At 31.5% G+C, this 16,978-nt stretch overlaps 1 protein-coding gene across 1 annotated transcript; it reads right to left on the bottom strand.

Annotated features, from left to right (window-relative positions):
- Nucleotides 1-340: 340 nt before the first annotated feature.
- Nucleotides 341-10,346, bottom strand: LOC148610359 (uncharacterized). The gene is made up of 10 exons (XM_088540956.1): nucleotides 10,058-10,346; nucleotides 8,824-8,939; nucleotides 7,925-8,045; nucleotides 7,269-7,394; nucleotides 6,125-6,196; nucleotides 5,257-5,382; nucleotides 4,884-5,042; nucleotides 1,601-1,858; nucleotides 1,071-1,134; nucleotides 341-754 (listed from the first exon to the last, which is right to left on the bottom strand). Exons 1-10 carry the CDS (start codon nucleotides 10,287-10,289, stop codon nucleotides 622-624), a joined length of 1,407 nt encoding a protein of 468 aa, XP_088397082.1. The 5' UTR covers nucleotides 10,290-10,346; the 3' UTR covers nucleotides 341-621.
- Between the last annotated feature and the right edge of the window lie 6,632 nt (nucleotides 10,347-16,978).

Here is a 16,978-nt window from a genome sequence, read left to right as displayed (position 1 = left end):
CTTGTCGATATTTGGTTTCAGTATCAACGCATGGATATCAAATACAAATACTATGCGCAAGCTTACAACAAAGCACCCCACCCTCGCTTTGAATGCATAAAATATTTTACCCTTTGCTGTTCTTCGACATCAATCATATTCCCAAATGTGCATCAACATATGATTAATTTTGATTATCCCAACAGTCTTTTGAATCCATCATGCACCTCTGCATATGATGCCCAACCTTCCTACTTAGTTTTATCAAAACCTCTCGAGTTGGTTAGAACAATAGAACAATAACTATACCTGTTTGTGAATATTATCCAACCTTCCTATAAAGTTTCATCAAAACCTCCGAGTGGTCTAGTAGAAGTATCGGTTAGATGAAATGTGGACAGAGAGACGGAGAGACAGACAGACAGACGGAGTGATTTGTATATACCACGAAAGTTGTGTTAAGCAATCGGGTGACCTCACAACACTGGTTTTAGAGCACATAGTTCAGCTTCGTGAATGAATAAATAACACATACATAAAGATATAAAACATATACGTTATGGTAATTATTTGTATTTAGCGACGCAGGTAGTATGTAAAAAAAACTGTTGGATTGACCAATGATTGGCCAGAATAGTTTCTTTATAAAACGGAAACATAAGTATCTTCTGCTAGATCTGAATAAATATGTAATTCCTGATTAATATATTGTACTTCTGCTGCTTGGTTTTGGGGAACTGTGCAATAGTTAGACTCTAACATGGCACCATTCTGTCTGCAATAAATTTCATCACTTTCAATAAAACAAGCCACAGAAGTTATAAATAAATTTGAAAGCAAAGTATGGATGACAAGTTGCAACTGCGGCTGAAAGTTTGATTAAAGCGATATTCTAGTTTAATAATCATGATACAGAGAAATTGAAATTATTACCAAACTGAGTTCAAATATTGAAAATGAATAAAACAGGTTGTATCAACAATTTGGAGTTTCCTTCATTACATTTTTATATGGTTATCACCTATTGACTTAAAAAGTATAAGATCGAAATACGTAAAATGTATTAAAACATAGAAAGGTTCAACTATTACCTTTTCTTGAAACAAACTACTGATGAACATATAACAATAAGAAATACTCCACAGGCTGCAGCAACTGAAATGTTATTTCATCTTCATGATGTTTCTTTCATACAGAATGACAAGGATGCGCTATTGAGATACTTTTCGACAAGATCAAAAACTAATTATTTTTATGGGATTGAAACTAACACGAAAAAGGAAAATTACTTATTGACTTAAGTATGTCTTACACATACGTACAATTAATTGGCTGAAAATGTCGGACAAACGTGCGCAGCAAAGTTTGTTGTCAGTAAAATTGAATGTATCCAAGTAAGAGTTGTGAAATTAGTCATTTTTGTCTGGCATTATTTTAATTATGTATCTGCCTTTTACTAACTTTAACAAGGTGTTTATGTCGTAATACATGTTCATAACACGCTAATGTGAAGTATTTTTTGTGTAACCGATTTATTTGGTATCTTTAATATTATAATTGCTTTTCAAAGCGATTTCGTCTTTAAGGTTGAAAGTGATAGTCATTATCATGAAGCACCCACCAATAAACGTTGGAGCAAATTCATCACTGGTGTCACTCGTAATAGCATTGGTAGTTCTTGAATCATTCAACCACACGTTTGATGAAGAAGATGATTGGATATTTTCAGATATAAACGTTGCTGTTTGATACTGTATGCTTAATGTTCTGTGTAAATGCATTGGCGAAATCCTGCTGGTTGGTGAACTATTTGACAATGATGTTGAATATAATTCGTCTGTATTTTCCATCAACATTACTTCACTTGTTTTCTCTGAAACTACATGTATGTTCATCATGTCAATAGCAATCTTGCAGATATGATTTTACTCAAATATCATACATAGAATGTGAAAGTAAACAAGTTATAACATATTTAGTCGTTTCATCGTTATGAATGCAGACTAATTATAGTGTTTTCCTTTTCAAAGTTAAGCTAATTTGCTCGATACATTTAATCATTCAATACTCTCTTGTTTTCCTTTAGGAATCAATTTGAATTTTAAATTGATTCTCCAAATAGGCGAGTACCGAACAAGGGATTTCAAGGTTCTTAATGTACCTACCTTGATTTTTTATAAAGTGCGTAAATGTTTACTGGTTGGTAATTGTGCGCGTGCTCTCTATTTTTTTTAAGTTGGTCCCCTTTTGGTTAGACAATCATACAACTACGAATATCTTTGTCGCAACCTAAACCAACGCAAGAAATAAGGCCGATGGCCACTGACAACCTCACTAAGCAGATAATAGCATGTCGCGCAAGCCGTTATTTTTTATTGGAAGTATAAATGCATGAATGCCGACGTAGTTCATATATCTTTTCACTCTTCACTCGAATATCAATAAGCAAAACATTTGATGCTTCAAGAAATTAGAGGTTAATTGTTAATGCCCATTCTTAAAATTTCTTCATTTTTTACCCGAGTTTGTTTTTATGGTTTTTTGAATATTTTGATTTTGATGATTGCACAGTGTGACATAACGGTTTATAAAACTGACAAATGTTGTATGAGGCATGTCAAGATATTTCAAACCATTCGTGTAGAGTGATACAACTTTAAAAGAGCAGATCCAGTGAGTTTTATTGATGTCTTACATAGGAGCAGGAAGCCTCATAGGGCACAGTCGGATTGCTGTCCTGAAAACATTTGGTAAACAGGAGTGGCAGTATATATACATTTGAATCAACTAACAGATATCAAAGACTCCCATTTCCCCATGTTTTTTTCTAGTGATTAAATAGAACATGGAATAGTATGTAAGCCATGAAGCCGCAGAATATGTGAATGAAAACAGATCCTGCAGTATGCACAGAAAATTGTCGACTTGTCTGCTTATACATATCATCTCACCTCGTCATTGGTTTACAGCTTACAACATAATAAGTTATACTTATGTTGTATTTATGCTTGTTGAATACAGTCCACACAATAATTAGCTATTGTCAATCATAGGTAATTTACATGCTAGCTCAAAAATATCCCGTGGTAAATTTTTAAAGAAGTACCCAGTAATCAGAGGTTTCGACATAAAACAGGCATAGTCTTTCTGAACAGCACTTTGATTTGGTTGCATCAGTATTCATTTTCTATTGCAGCTTACCTCCTCACAAACATGAAATAAAGTATCAAATATGGAGAGGAAATAATCCTTTCCATCAAATGTTTCAGCATTCATATCAACTTTGACATCAATATGGCAAAATACAGTGCGAATATATTAAGTAGAAACATGCAAATGTGTCAGCTACAATCTAACCTCATGATATGAAGCACGAAATTTATGAAAGCATATATTCTCAATTAGAAATTATGACCTTCGATACAGTGCATTGCAAAGAGATGTCAATGCAAAGTGTGACTAGAGCATGTGTATGCAATGTTACACTGCATTAGGACAAATCTTAACTTTTCATTATATATTCAAACAGAAGTCAAATAAATGTTCCTTTTTCTGCGTTACTGTAAGATTTATCATAAAAAAATCATCAAAAGAAGCACAGTCGATAGATAAGGCAAAGTTTCTAAATATTTTATCAGTGTCATTTTGTTCACAGTAAGATAATTATTAAACTACTTGATACAAAGTTTGAGTTTCCCTGACCATGATTCACATCAACAACTATGTTATCCCTGAAATATTCATAAAAAAAACAAAGGAGTTGAAGCCTGAAAGACGCGTACTTAATTACTCTATGCAGAAAGGATTTGCATTTTTTCAGCAGACCATTTTTTTTTTCAGAACAAATAACTCTATACTTATATGTTAAATAGTAGACGCGAATGGTATACATTTTTATTGTTTTATTTTACAAAAAATGCAAGATGACCTATTGTGTACCGTATTAGATAAGGTCATCTGGTCATCTCTTTGAGTTTGTTTTCTTTTTTTTTCTTTTTTTACTTTAATTGATAATGAATAACTCGATTGAGATTTGATGGTTTCGTTTACTTATATGAATCCTTTAATTACTTCTGTTTGTCATCGAATTCATCAAATTCAATAAATAACATTCTATATACATGATTTTGGCGTGCTTAAAAGCATTTATAAAAGTGGAGAATATTTTTATCAGTTGATACGCGGTACGTTTTTGAGTGAATTTAGAGTATAATACAATGATGCTAATTCATGGGTTTTCGTATACGTTTGGCAGGGGTTGCATTCAATGGGACTGAAACTCGATCATTATACGGAAATATTATGTTTTTAAGGAATGTTTCAGTTTACACAATAAATGACGAGGGCGGGATAACCACGAAAAAAAAATCCGGAAGACAGCTCCACTGCTACATATTTTAAAGACTTGTAAGATATTAACTGATCTTCATTAATTAATTAAATCGCGTGAATGTATTGGAAAACAAACAAAGTTTTTTGATAAGAAATCTAAAGCAATATAATGTTTTTTGTGATGTTTTGAGGGTGGTCGACAATAATGTCGTTGTATTTGATTATCAAGATTTTCTCCTTATTAAGAAAATAAATAATTTAGCATCAAAAGTTTTACAATATATTGGATTGAATATCACTGTATAAATACAAGCTTGTAGACATGTCTTTGATCTCGACCAATCAAATTTTATGCTATGATAACGTTTCTTTCGATCCAGTTATAGTTATATTTTCATGGATGATACCACTTTTAGGTTATTTGTTAAGCATAGGTTTGAACAAAATGATGAATATAAAGTTGTTTCAACATTTTTTCTAACTTCAGAAAATGCTTCACAGTCATTATACTTTGTACTAAGCAATAATATAATTTTCTTAGATAACATACATTTGGAGAAGAAAAAACTCACACTTTTCACTAGATTCTGTTTGAACAAAAGTTGTTTTAAAAAATGTTGATTGACGAAGCAGAGCATTAGTTGTGACATCTGCATCTGACTCGTCCATTGTTGTGTACGTTGATGTTCCAGTTGATTGAACAACAGAAGTGACTGAGATTGTTGTGTTGCCTGAAAGAAAATGAAATAGTTATATTTTCATGGATGATACAAAATTTGGAAACGTGTTTTATTAAACTTTAAGGTTATTTGTAAGCATAGGTTTTGAACAAAATGATTATTACAAAGTTGTTTCAACATGTTTCCTAACTTCAAAAAAGGCTTCACAGTCAATTTATTTTGTACTAAGCAATAATACAATTGTTTTAGTAGTAAGAAGGCATACCAGAGCTATTTTCTTCACAAATACCATATCTACGAACTCCGCAATTCTGTTCTCTCATTTTATGTATTTTGTTGCCGTTTATTCGCACTTGTAGACAGTTCAAATTTTTCATTCCTGATATTGTACCTAAATGTGAAAATAGTTAAAGTATAAACAAGTACTGTAACAAATCATGGCCATAGCATCTTAGATATTTTTTTTTAAATTACTAGGTCACATATGAGTATTTTATTCAAGAAAAATACGTATTTATTACTATATGTTGTTTTTTTCAACACCAATATTTATATCACAATTTAGCAAGACAATGTTTGAATTGCCGAATTGACAATTTCCGGTGATAATCAATTTGACAAACAAATCTACTTTACCAACAAAGTTCAAGTCACACATTCAAAAGGCGAGTCAATAGTTATTTTTTAGATTTTTGTTGATCAAATTGCAGGTTATTATTTCATTACTGGAGAAGCAGGACATTTTTGACCTTCCGGGGCACCTGTAGCCACTCCCTCCCGGTTTCTGTTTTGGAAGTTCATATTGTAACAGCTTTCGTTTTTCTTTCATTTGTATTACTTCTTGTTTCTTTTGTCTTACGTTTTTATGTCTAATCCTTTTATTCGGATCACTACATTGTGTATGTAGATCGTCTGTGTTTCATGTATTCACATTTGTTTAAACATTTAACATTTTACAATTACATTGTGCGTCTCTACTTTGTATATAAAGTTTAGAATAAGAATTAGACACTTCAAAAATATTTTTACTTCCTTCTTTTACATGTCATGTTTGTGTTCTTCAAAGAACAATCTGTAGTAATTTAACTATACAATTTTTTGTAGTATTTTGAAACAAAAAAAAATCAACTTACTATTCAATTTGCCGTGCGCAAAAGTGCTAGTCCACTGTAAATATTTCTTTCTAAAGATCATGGTACACTTTTCTAAATAACATTTGAATTCATCCATATTAACTAATATAAATTGGAAAATTTCTACAAAAACGTAGTGTGTTTAGACAATTGTAGTGCTTGTTAATTCAAACTTAATTATTTTCAATATTATAAAACTGATGCATTATAGACAAACGTAAAATGGATAGTCAAAATTGCAATTTCAAGATAAGACCCGAGAGTTGAAAGGAATGACAATAGTCCTGACGTGTTAATTCCGATTGTCAATAGAGCGCTAAACCTCCTGGTTCCATTAAAGTTAATTATCATTCTTTAAAGTAGAATATAAGCGGTCAGGAAAAAGTCGCCACAAGTCAGAGTAGGAATTACCCAAGATAATAATCAGCTTTGTTGATCTTTTATAAATCCATCATCTGTAATGAATGTGTAATAAACAAAATACATCTTAATAAGATCTAGAACTGGGGTAAAAAAGTTTAAGGCAGCTAATGAGCCGTATTTTTATAGCAATGCTTCAGGATGCAGTCCATAATGACACGTTGGCGTATTAAGAAGTCAAAATATTGGCTACTAGGTCTGGTTTACCTTAACTCATATAGTAAAAACACCATATGCGGGGGAAGGTGCTACATTACAGCACAAGAAGGGAAATTTAAAATTTTAAAATCAAATTTGTCTCGTTTGTCATATATTTTGTATTGAGGTTACTACTGTCGTTAAATTTGGAATTAACGTATGAAAAGGGCGCAAAAGAAGAGGAAATTTCAGTAGACTATTTAATTTCTAAATGTGTTATTTTGTCTTCAATTTTGATGATGGTAAAGATAAAAGACCCTTATTAGATAATAAACACAATAGTATCGGCTAATTATTCATTCATTTTACAGTACATTGTGGATACTAGGTACATGGTTTCGTCCTTTTTATGTGTATAATTAACAGGATTCGGATTTCGTCAGGGCCTGCTGCAACCCTGTCACGTCAATTTTTATTACTGCTTGTTTGTATTTGCTTGATACGTTTTTCCCTACATTCTTTACTTTGACACAACTACCCACTTTAATTCAAAACAAAAGTATAAATCTATCATTCTTCAACTTACCTTTATATTTGTTGCAGTCATCGCAACTAACAGCTGATAGCACTATCATACTTGTATCTGTATCATTTGGGAATTTAGTTGAGCATGCCAATTGTTGGTCCATATCCCGAACAGGCTTATTCTTTCCTTAAAATGTATCCAAAAAAATAAAAATAAATAAATAAAAAAAAAAATAAAAAATAAATAAATAAATAAAATTCCATATTCAACCATGAGATCAAGTGTATACCAATAAGCTAAACAACTTTTTTTCTGATTACATACACCTTTAGACTGTAATTCATTGTTACTTTTCAATCAGATATATCATGCTTCAATTAATTTGTGATTTGCTCTTAAAAAAAAAAAAAAAAACGGGAATTGAATAAAACACCGCATCAAATCGGACCATGATAAACTGCTGAATGCTAGGGACCTGATTCGCACACATGCATATGATAAAAACACGACACTCATTTCATTAAACGTTAAAACGTTCTGATTTTACAATCCAATTCACAGTTTCTAAATAAGCCAAACGCCGTTTTCGAACTTTAACAAACGATTTGCATGTAACTTGAATGTCAATTTTATTAATAATATAATAAATTTTAACATGCATTGATATTATTTATTCAAATGCCTTGAACAAATTCCTTATTTATCTGTTATCTAACCTTTTAAATGTCTGTGCACTGTATGGTAAAGAGAATTTGTACACACACATTTGTCTTTACATGTATTTACAGGAATTTTTTTATTGTTTCCATGTGTATTGTAACATACACATTTATTTTCCTGCAAGTATAAAATACTGTTAAAGTTAAAGACGTCCTTTAATACAGTAGAAGGTTAAGGTTAATTAGGACATACATATTTGATCAACCAGCTCACTATTTACTGTAACGATACACCAGCTTCGGAAATGTTCTGGGTTATTAAGAAATAGGATCCCAAAAGATTGAATGACCCCCCTTAAGTTTTTGTTCTGTAAAGAGGAATACCTTCTGTTACACTTAGATATTTAATATACAGCATACACACTTTTTTTTCATGTTTTCACAATAATTTTTCATCAATCTTAAGAGTCATTCTGTCCATCATATCTTGCAAGCCATATAATCAAAACTGCAGTCATTAATAATTTTTCTTTTTTGTCCTCGACAATTGATGATCAATATGTACATTTTGTATTCCGGATCAAATATATTTCTGGTCATGTCATCAGTTCCATTTTATATGGAACTATTTCAAACTTAAACAACAAGGGGATTGTTGTATGTAGTACGATATAGAATATTTTAGGAACATTTTGACCGGAAAAAACCTAATCATATGGAGTCTGATGTTTCCCTTCTTGTGTGTGACAGTTGAGATACATGTGTTCCTCTATATTGGGTTCTGATAAGAGGTTGCTCCTTGAAACCCGTATAAAGTATATCCAAATTTGCAATATGTATGATTGATATTTTTGTATTTGCATCTTACAAGCATTTTGTTAGACTGATCAAGTACGTTTTAACATTCAAGATATGTCAAAGCATGAACGTAATTTGAATCTGTTGCGTGTGCATACCTTATATGCAAAAAGCTCATATTCTTTGCAGATATTTGAACAAGCTGTCTTTGCATCCATAGACCTGTCAAATGTTTTGTGTTTTGAAGTAACATGATAATAAACCTGATAGCAACCTGCAATTTAAAAAGTATTAAATAGTCATGTGATAATGCTTGCATTTACTAATTATATATATATATATATGCAACTTTAACTTGTTTTTATTTGAATTTTAGATGAAATAACAATGTACAAAAATGACTCGAAGTTTAGTTGCATTTGTTTTCTACATATTGATAATTTCAACTTTTAGCAGTGTTAAATTCTAGATGTAATATAGTGGCAGGAACATCAACGTCCATTTAAAACTTTAAATAGCATCTTTTGTTCGGACTTCCAAGTCATTCGTAATCAAGGGAACGCAGGTTAAAGCGGTAATCAAAAGAATGTGATCCAGGAAAAAAGACCAGACATGGAAAACAGACATATACAACAAAGAACATAAAGTAACTAAAATCATACATAAACATTGAAAAAAGGAAATGAGCAATTCGGACTCCACTAAAAACCGGGAGGATGGACCAGGTGCACCGGCAGGGTAAGCGTCCTCTGCTCTTCTGGAAACAATCGCCGAGTTTCTCATCAAAAGTGAAGTCCGCGTTAGACAAACGAGGAAAGGTAAACTATGACCCCTTGAATAAATGAGTTTTTTTGTATTCACAACAGGTCGATATTTTTTTTATTGTGGCTTATGTCGTTTTAATTTGATAATTATTAATTTAAAGAGGTAGACCTGAAGTAAAGAACATAACTCTTAAACTCAGTGATGTTTGTATCATATTCAATTTCACCAAAGACTTTCATGCTTTCCATTGAAACAGAATGGAATAAGTCCAAGTTACTATGATGCTTACATGAGATTGATGTAAAATGTTGAATGCAAACGTTCCAAAGATATGTAAGAGTTGTGTTCCTTACTCTATGTCTACCTCCAAAAAAACACTTTGCAGTATTAATCTTTCAGAGTTTTAGAAAATCACCTCATTCACAAGTTTGTTGCCTAATGTTTATTTCATATCTTTAAAACATGATTAGACATCTTACTGTGCTGCCAATTTTTAAAAAAAAAAGTAAAATGTGTAAAAGTCAGTCATTTAACTTCTAACATTCTACAATATGTAATAATAATAACAAATTTAATCGAAGGAACAGTACAGAAACAAAGTTAAAGAAGTTGCTTGACTCATTATACCTTCAAAGGTCATCCAATTCGTATTAAGATATATTGCCCCTGCCCATCCTTTGTAGGTACCATTCTGTTCAATATCTTGGCCAACCAATTTGCAGCGATAAAAACTTTCATACCAGTTCATTTTTTGTTTTGTCAAATACAAATACCTCCCGTCAACTATAAGTAGATAATTTGAAATTAATGCAAAGCTAACGAAATCAACATTGTGATCAATACAAAAAAGAACCGACATAAACAGAATTTAAACTTAATGTAACATGTTTAAAAAAAAAACCACGTGTTTTGCTATTTTAACAATCTAATGTGCAGGCAGAAACAAATGAGACATTAGTGCGTTATGTTAAGCAGTTTTTGTTTCATAATGAGGTGATCAGGTACCGTCTACAAAACGAACAACGATTGAATAATATACATTTTACAAAGACAAAGAATAATATTTTTTCTACTTATGGTTAATCCTTCATAACGTTTGGATATTTTTTCAAAGTTTAAAAACTAAAGCGCATTTATCCTCAGACACTACGTCTTTGCTGAATATGAAATAATGTTGTCGTCACTTACGTAATAACATTGTTTTCAATTTATCTGGATTCTTATCATTAAGGAATTTATGAACAAAATTGTGCTGAAAATCATCATAAATAATATTCAGAAATCATACATCTATTATGGAAACGCATATGGTACACCCCTTGTAAGGATACTTTGTGGCAAATATGTCAGAATAATAAGTTTTGTTGTTGCGTTATAAGTTTGAATCAAGTTATCAATATCGACTTGCTAATAATAATGTAATGACATGTTAGTAAAATGTCGACATGTTGAATTCAACTTGTTTATTGATGATGTCAACATATAACGTCAAATTGTTCATCTTGTGATATATCATCATGTTGAAATCAACATGTCGGAATAATAAAGCAAAAATTGAATTTACAATGTCTACTTGCTCATCTAAATGTAATGACATAAAAACAAGATGTCGACATGTTGATTTCAACATGACAATTTATCATCATATATACACCGGTTGATATAATAAATAAACAAGTTGAATTCAACATGTCGATATTGTAATTCATTTTTTCTACATCATTCCGAGATGTTATATTTTACATAGTGATTCGATTCCAGCTTATAACACACAATATAACTTATCATTCTGACTTATTTGCCACAAAGTATCCTTACAATGGGTGTACCATATGCGTTTCCATAATCTATAAACAAAGTTTTCCACAACTCAACACATAGCGGTTAAATAAAAGTAAAAAACAGTGAGAGTAATCAATTATCTACCTTTGATCATAACGTCAAACAACAATGATAAAATGAAAGGCATGATAATTCTTCTCTGAAAAAGTTAAAATGTTTCACTTTTAATACGTCAAACAATTTTGCCCTGATCGATAATTTTCTGTATGTATAGTAATAACTGGAACAAGGAAATTGACATCCAAATTCGTAATTATACAAGGAAGAAACTTTGTCTATTTATATGAAAAAAAAAGAATCATTGTTCTGATTCTTATATCTATAAGATGACATAATAATGCCAAATTTGTTTTATATGAAATAATATAATATCCCTATACGTCCAATAAGTAAAATAAAACTTACTTATTTACATTTGTTTTAACTGATTTGAATTATATATTCTTTTCAATTACTATTTGGTGGTATCATCGAAGTTCGAAATACTGGCTTAAAATGTTTTATATATAATTTAAAAAAAAATTATATAGGATTTATGTTAGTAAATATCTTATAATCATACACATGAAACTACTTGAAATATGTCTATAAAAACATCAACAAAAACGATTTTCGAGCAGGGAGTTGTTTACTTATTTTTGTAAATGTAAATTGTGTATTCCACTTAAGGAATTTTTCAAATATATTGGTACAAATGTAACCATCATATGGTAGACTGATTCGGGAGAAATGTTGTGATGATCTAATTTCAATTAGGTGTTCCATTTGTGCAATCATCAAATTTTGGCAAACTTTTCCGAAAATGTTTAACCTCTAACACGTCATTGTGGGTGAAATTCCGAACGTTAATTAGTCATTAATTTCATTATCAATACAATAAGAATACATTTTGCATTCTACATTCGGTTTGGCGTTAATTTATTTGAATAAAAATAAGTAAAACATAACTTGTTACAATGTGCTTGTTTCATTTTACTTAAAAAAATACCTTTTTGAATTAAAATATCAATGAACACGTTTAAAGTAGACTTCCTCATGAAACACGTTAATATGTATTCGTAAATTACTACTAAAATTCACACGATACGTACATAATTTATCATTTGTTTTAAAATTCTCACGAGAAAAATATTAGCATTGATTATTTTAAATGTTTAAGTATAAAAAACTACTTGTTCAACTCATTTTTGAACATCAACGGTTTTCTGTGTAGGAATTTTTATTTACATCTGAGTAGTATACTTCTGAAATTCAATTTGTAATTTTATTAAAAAAAAACCAGGTGTGATGCTAATGTGTATCTTCATTTTTATATTCTTTTGGAATATTTTGTACATTTAAAAAACATAATTCATATATCAATGCCTACAGGAGACAAGTTCAGCAAATTTAAAGTACTTTTAGTAAAAAAACGAAAGTTTGCTTCTTGGTTTGAAAAAAAAATGAGCATATACTATCTTCAGATTTGCATGATATGTTTCGCCCTTTATTAAAACAATAGTTGTAAATGTATTCAGTTTGAAGGAGAGAAAACACCTGATGAGTGCATAGATCTACATACAGATGTTTTACCTAATTTTTGTACTAAAAATAAATATAATTGTATAAGAAAATTTTCATAAAATAATCTTTTCTCAAACAGTATTGTCCTAATTAATTCCCACAAAATTTGAAACACTCGGAAACTTCATCAATAAAGTCACTTATTGATCTTTTCCGATTTTTGATATAACACATCCGCTTCATTTGAGTGCCACTTATCGATCCGGATGAAAACCAGCGGAACTTTTTCTAAAGAAGGAAATATCAAGTTTATTTAATAGAAAACAAGACATGCATTATAGCATGATTGATTGATACCTACTAATTATCATTTAGTGCTTTAAAGTCAAAATTTGGATAGATCACAGGCACGCTTTCATTTGCATATTTCGTTTTTAACCGGTTGATTACATTTTTGATACCCATGCTTGGATAATGTTATAGCATACCACATGTGTATTATTTCTGCCAGTCCATTTAAGGGTAACCAATGTACTATTACTTATCATGGCTTTGTGGACCGGTCCATTATGGTTTCTAATAATATGCCATGTTGCACCATTAGGAAAAAAAGCAGATGCAAGTGAAAGGGTAATCAAGGAAACCAAGGCTATAGCGGAAATCAAAAGAATGAAATCTTAGGACAAAAACCAGACATTGCAAACAGACATACACAACAAGGTGAAAGGATGTTAATGTCGGCTTTTGAGTTGAAGTTCCCGTTATTATGATGCGTACTAAATGATACGTCTGAGCTGGCCCGATATCAAAACACGAGAATTCGCTAAAAGTCAAAATTCCGGAAAATAAAAAAAGACAGGTATTTTTTACTGTTGCATGTATATTAGGCAACACTACTGACATGTTTTATTGCACTGTAAACAATTTGCATTACAAAATTTCATAATATTTGACTCCGAGATCTTAAACTTTATAAATTCAAGGTCTCAATATTTTGTTAATTATTTCAAATTTCTATTCTAAAAAAAAACATGAAGGCGAAAAGCTTGTTACATAATTTATGAAACGAAGACCCACGTAGAATTGCAGTTTTCACCTACATGTTAAAGACCCTGCCCTCATATTGTATAAAACTGTCAAAACAAATTGGTCTCACATGTAAGTACTGTTTCATGAAGAAATATATGAACTTCAATGTTCACAGTGACACGGTTATGATGGAAAGCAAGTTTTTTTCCAAACTTAACATTATCGCCCAATAAATTTCTCGAGAATTTCTATAGCCAAATTGTAGAGAAGGCTAGGTTATACAACAAACCCGAACATGAAATGATTTCTAGGTTTATTGGAGGGTTACCGGAAAAAGATGACATTTTTTGTCCGCGCGGGGACAGCTATTAGACATTCAAAGTGCTTTAATTTATCCATTTATCCCAAAAAAGCTAAAACTAGCGACTACAGACAACACACCAACTGAGACAATGCTATTCATGCAAACAAAGGTAGAATGCGTTTCCCTAGATAAATATATCAGCAACTGAGTAAGATGAGTCTTTGCGTGATCTTAAGAAACATATCGAATCCCTTACATAAATTATTTAGAAAATCAAATCGTTGGACCAAAACAAAAGAATAAAATTATGAAGTAGGTAACCTTAAGCATTAAATTTAGTCGCTAGAGACAGTGGTAAAGGAAATGACTGTAGAGAATGAGAGCGGAGACACAGATAAATCGGTACACTCGTAGTGGACATTCGTCAAGGCCAAGATACCGGCAAGTACATGTAATAAATGCCAAGTAAATCATCACTTTCAGAAAGATTTAATTCGGACGGAGAAGGTCAGCTGCTGCCTAACACACAATATTAATTGTGTTCCCAATATGGGAAAACTGCTCATGTTATTGTGCGTGTATGATACTAAAAGGGCCTGAACAGGGTTACGTGAACACTCGGGGATACGGTCATAGTCGTCTGGGTTAGCTTCAGTTAGTGCCGAATGCTCAAGAAATTTCCCATTTATGTACATGCCTGTTTAATTTCAAATTATGGAAGTTGATACAGGAAGTTTTATCGATATCAGAACTTATTAGATTTTATACCAAGCAAGATAAAACTTTCATTCGTTTAACAAACAATGCGAAAATTGAAGTGTTTGGCAAAACTAAAAAAGAAATTGTAATCAGCGGGATTAACTGTTCCCATAGATATCATATGGAAATTCAAAACTCTCAACATTTTGCACTATTTTGATTTTCGTCATCACTTTCTTCATCACTCCGATCGTATCAGCTGATATCTTACCAATTATCGTCAAATTTGTCAAAAATAAGTCAAACACGTCGTAAATGCACGACGTCATTATACTATTACGCCAACATGTTCAAGACGTGAAGACTTGCTATAAAAATTACTTTACAACATGCATTCTAACTGAAATCTTTTTCCTTACTATTGCATGTCACCAACTAATTCTAGGGATTGAATATTTGTTGAATATTTGCGTAGCAACCATACAATGATGTTTTTTTTTTCTGATTTTACAATTGGAGAGCAGGAAATTTGTGTATAAATCCACAAGAAACTGAGCATAGAACCAAACAGTGAGCTTCTAATATATTGTAAGGTACCAAATCAATTGACTATAGCTATACAAGGTGTGTGTTCGAATAGGAAATATGCGCTAAATCATTGTCTTGTGGTAGCCAAATTTTAAATTGTGGGGCGGGGATATTATTCTTCTATTCTTTTTTCTATGTCTAGGACTGAACAAAATTATTACTTTCTTAAATTTAGGTACGACTCCGTATCGGCAGAGGTTTTGGGGATATTTTTCGATCGTCTGCTGGATATTTTCACCCAAAGAACGCAACCCACGTTCAACATTACCACTGACACATCAAAAGCATAAATCAATCGAATGAATCAGTTAATAAAATTCTTGGTAAATAGAGTGTAAAATGTACTTAAATACACAATATGAGTTTCTTGCCTGTTCTTCACTATTATCATTCGTTTAATTTACGTCCTTGAAATTATTCCTAACATGTACCTTTACATTTTGTAATTTTGAGTTTAGGTTATGCCTATGATGGACCGAGCTCATTCTTTGTTTATGGTGCACTGATATCTGCGAATGGTAAAACTTATTACGTTTCTTTACTGCCAATAATATCTAAATTATTATTAAAGAGTAATCAAAGAATCAAGATTCTAGCAAAAGAATGTAATCCAGAGACAAAGGTCAAACATGAAACAAGGGCACACACTATAAAAAAGAAAAAAAAATAAAATCGTATCAATCGAAGTATTATTAGACAACAGCGCCTCTGCACTTTCACTACTTTCTTGTCGATTTATTTCGTTTCATATCACAACTCATACGTTATGCTGCAGCTTGCCAAAACTACGCAAACGTTTTGTATCGCGCTAGAACTTTAACAAATAAGCTTCTTGAACAGGGTTATGTTGCTGCAAGATTGAAGTCATCAGTACAGAAGTTTATGGTCGTCATCATGAACTTGTGGATCGTTATGGTGTATCCATCAGCACCATGAAAACTGATTTATTCAAGGGGTCATAGTTTTCCTTTCCTCGTTTGTCTACCCCGGATTTGACTATGTATGTGCAACCCGGCGGGTGTTTCTAGAAAAGCAGAGGACTCTTACCCTGCTCCCAGTTTTTAGTGGAGTCCGAGTTGCTTATTTACTTTTGTTACTTTGTATGTATGATTTTAGTAACTTTATGTTCTTTGTTGTGTATCTCTGGTTTCCATGTCTGGTCTTTGTCCCTGGATTACATTATTTTTATTACCGCTATAACCTTGATTCCCTTGTTTACTCTTTGAAACTTTGCACAGTAAATTAGTATAATAAAATACAGATGGAATTGAAATGTTCTTTTTGAGTTTGTCCATTTTGCACATTTTGCTATCCCGTTTTTCAACATTACGTTGCGGGTTATCACTAAATTTTCCTTTGATTCCATAAATGTTCATGTTACTTCTTGTTTTCCTTATTATCAGTATTTATATGCAATCCATTTTAATCAGTTTACTTCATTGTTATGTTAATCGTCTTTGTTTTCTGTTTTCACGTTCAGACCATGTACTTGGATTTTAATTTATATGAATTGTCTCATTGTGCACGTTTTATTTTTCCTTGTCGATATTTGGTTTCAGTATCAACACATGGATATCAAATAC

This window comes from Perna viridis, chromosome 8 (assembly GCF_037379345.1).
Source record: "Perna viridis isolate PV_CMFRI_1.1 ecotype Kerala chromosome 8, ASM3737934v1, whole genome shotgun sequence".
Lineage (NCBI taxonomy): Eukaryota > Metazoa > Mollusca > Bivalvia > Mytilida > Mytilidae > Perna > Perna viridis.
The sequence above is the reverse complement of the archived record's forward strand: the minus strand, read 5'-3'. Positions and strand labels throughout refer to the sequence as shown.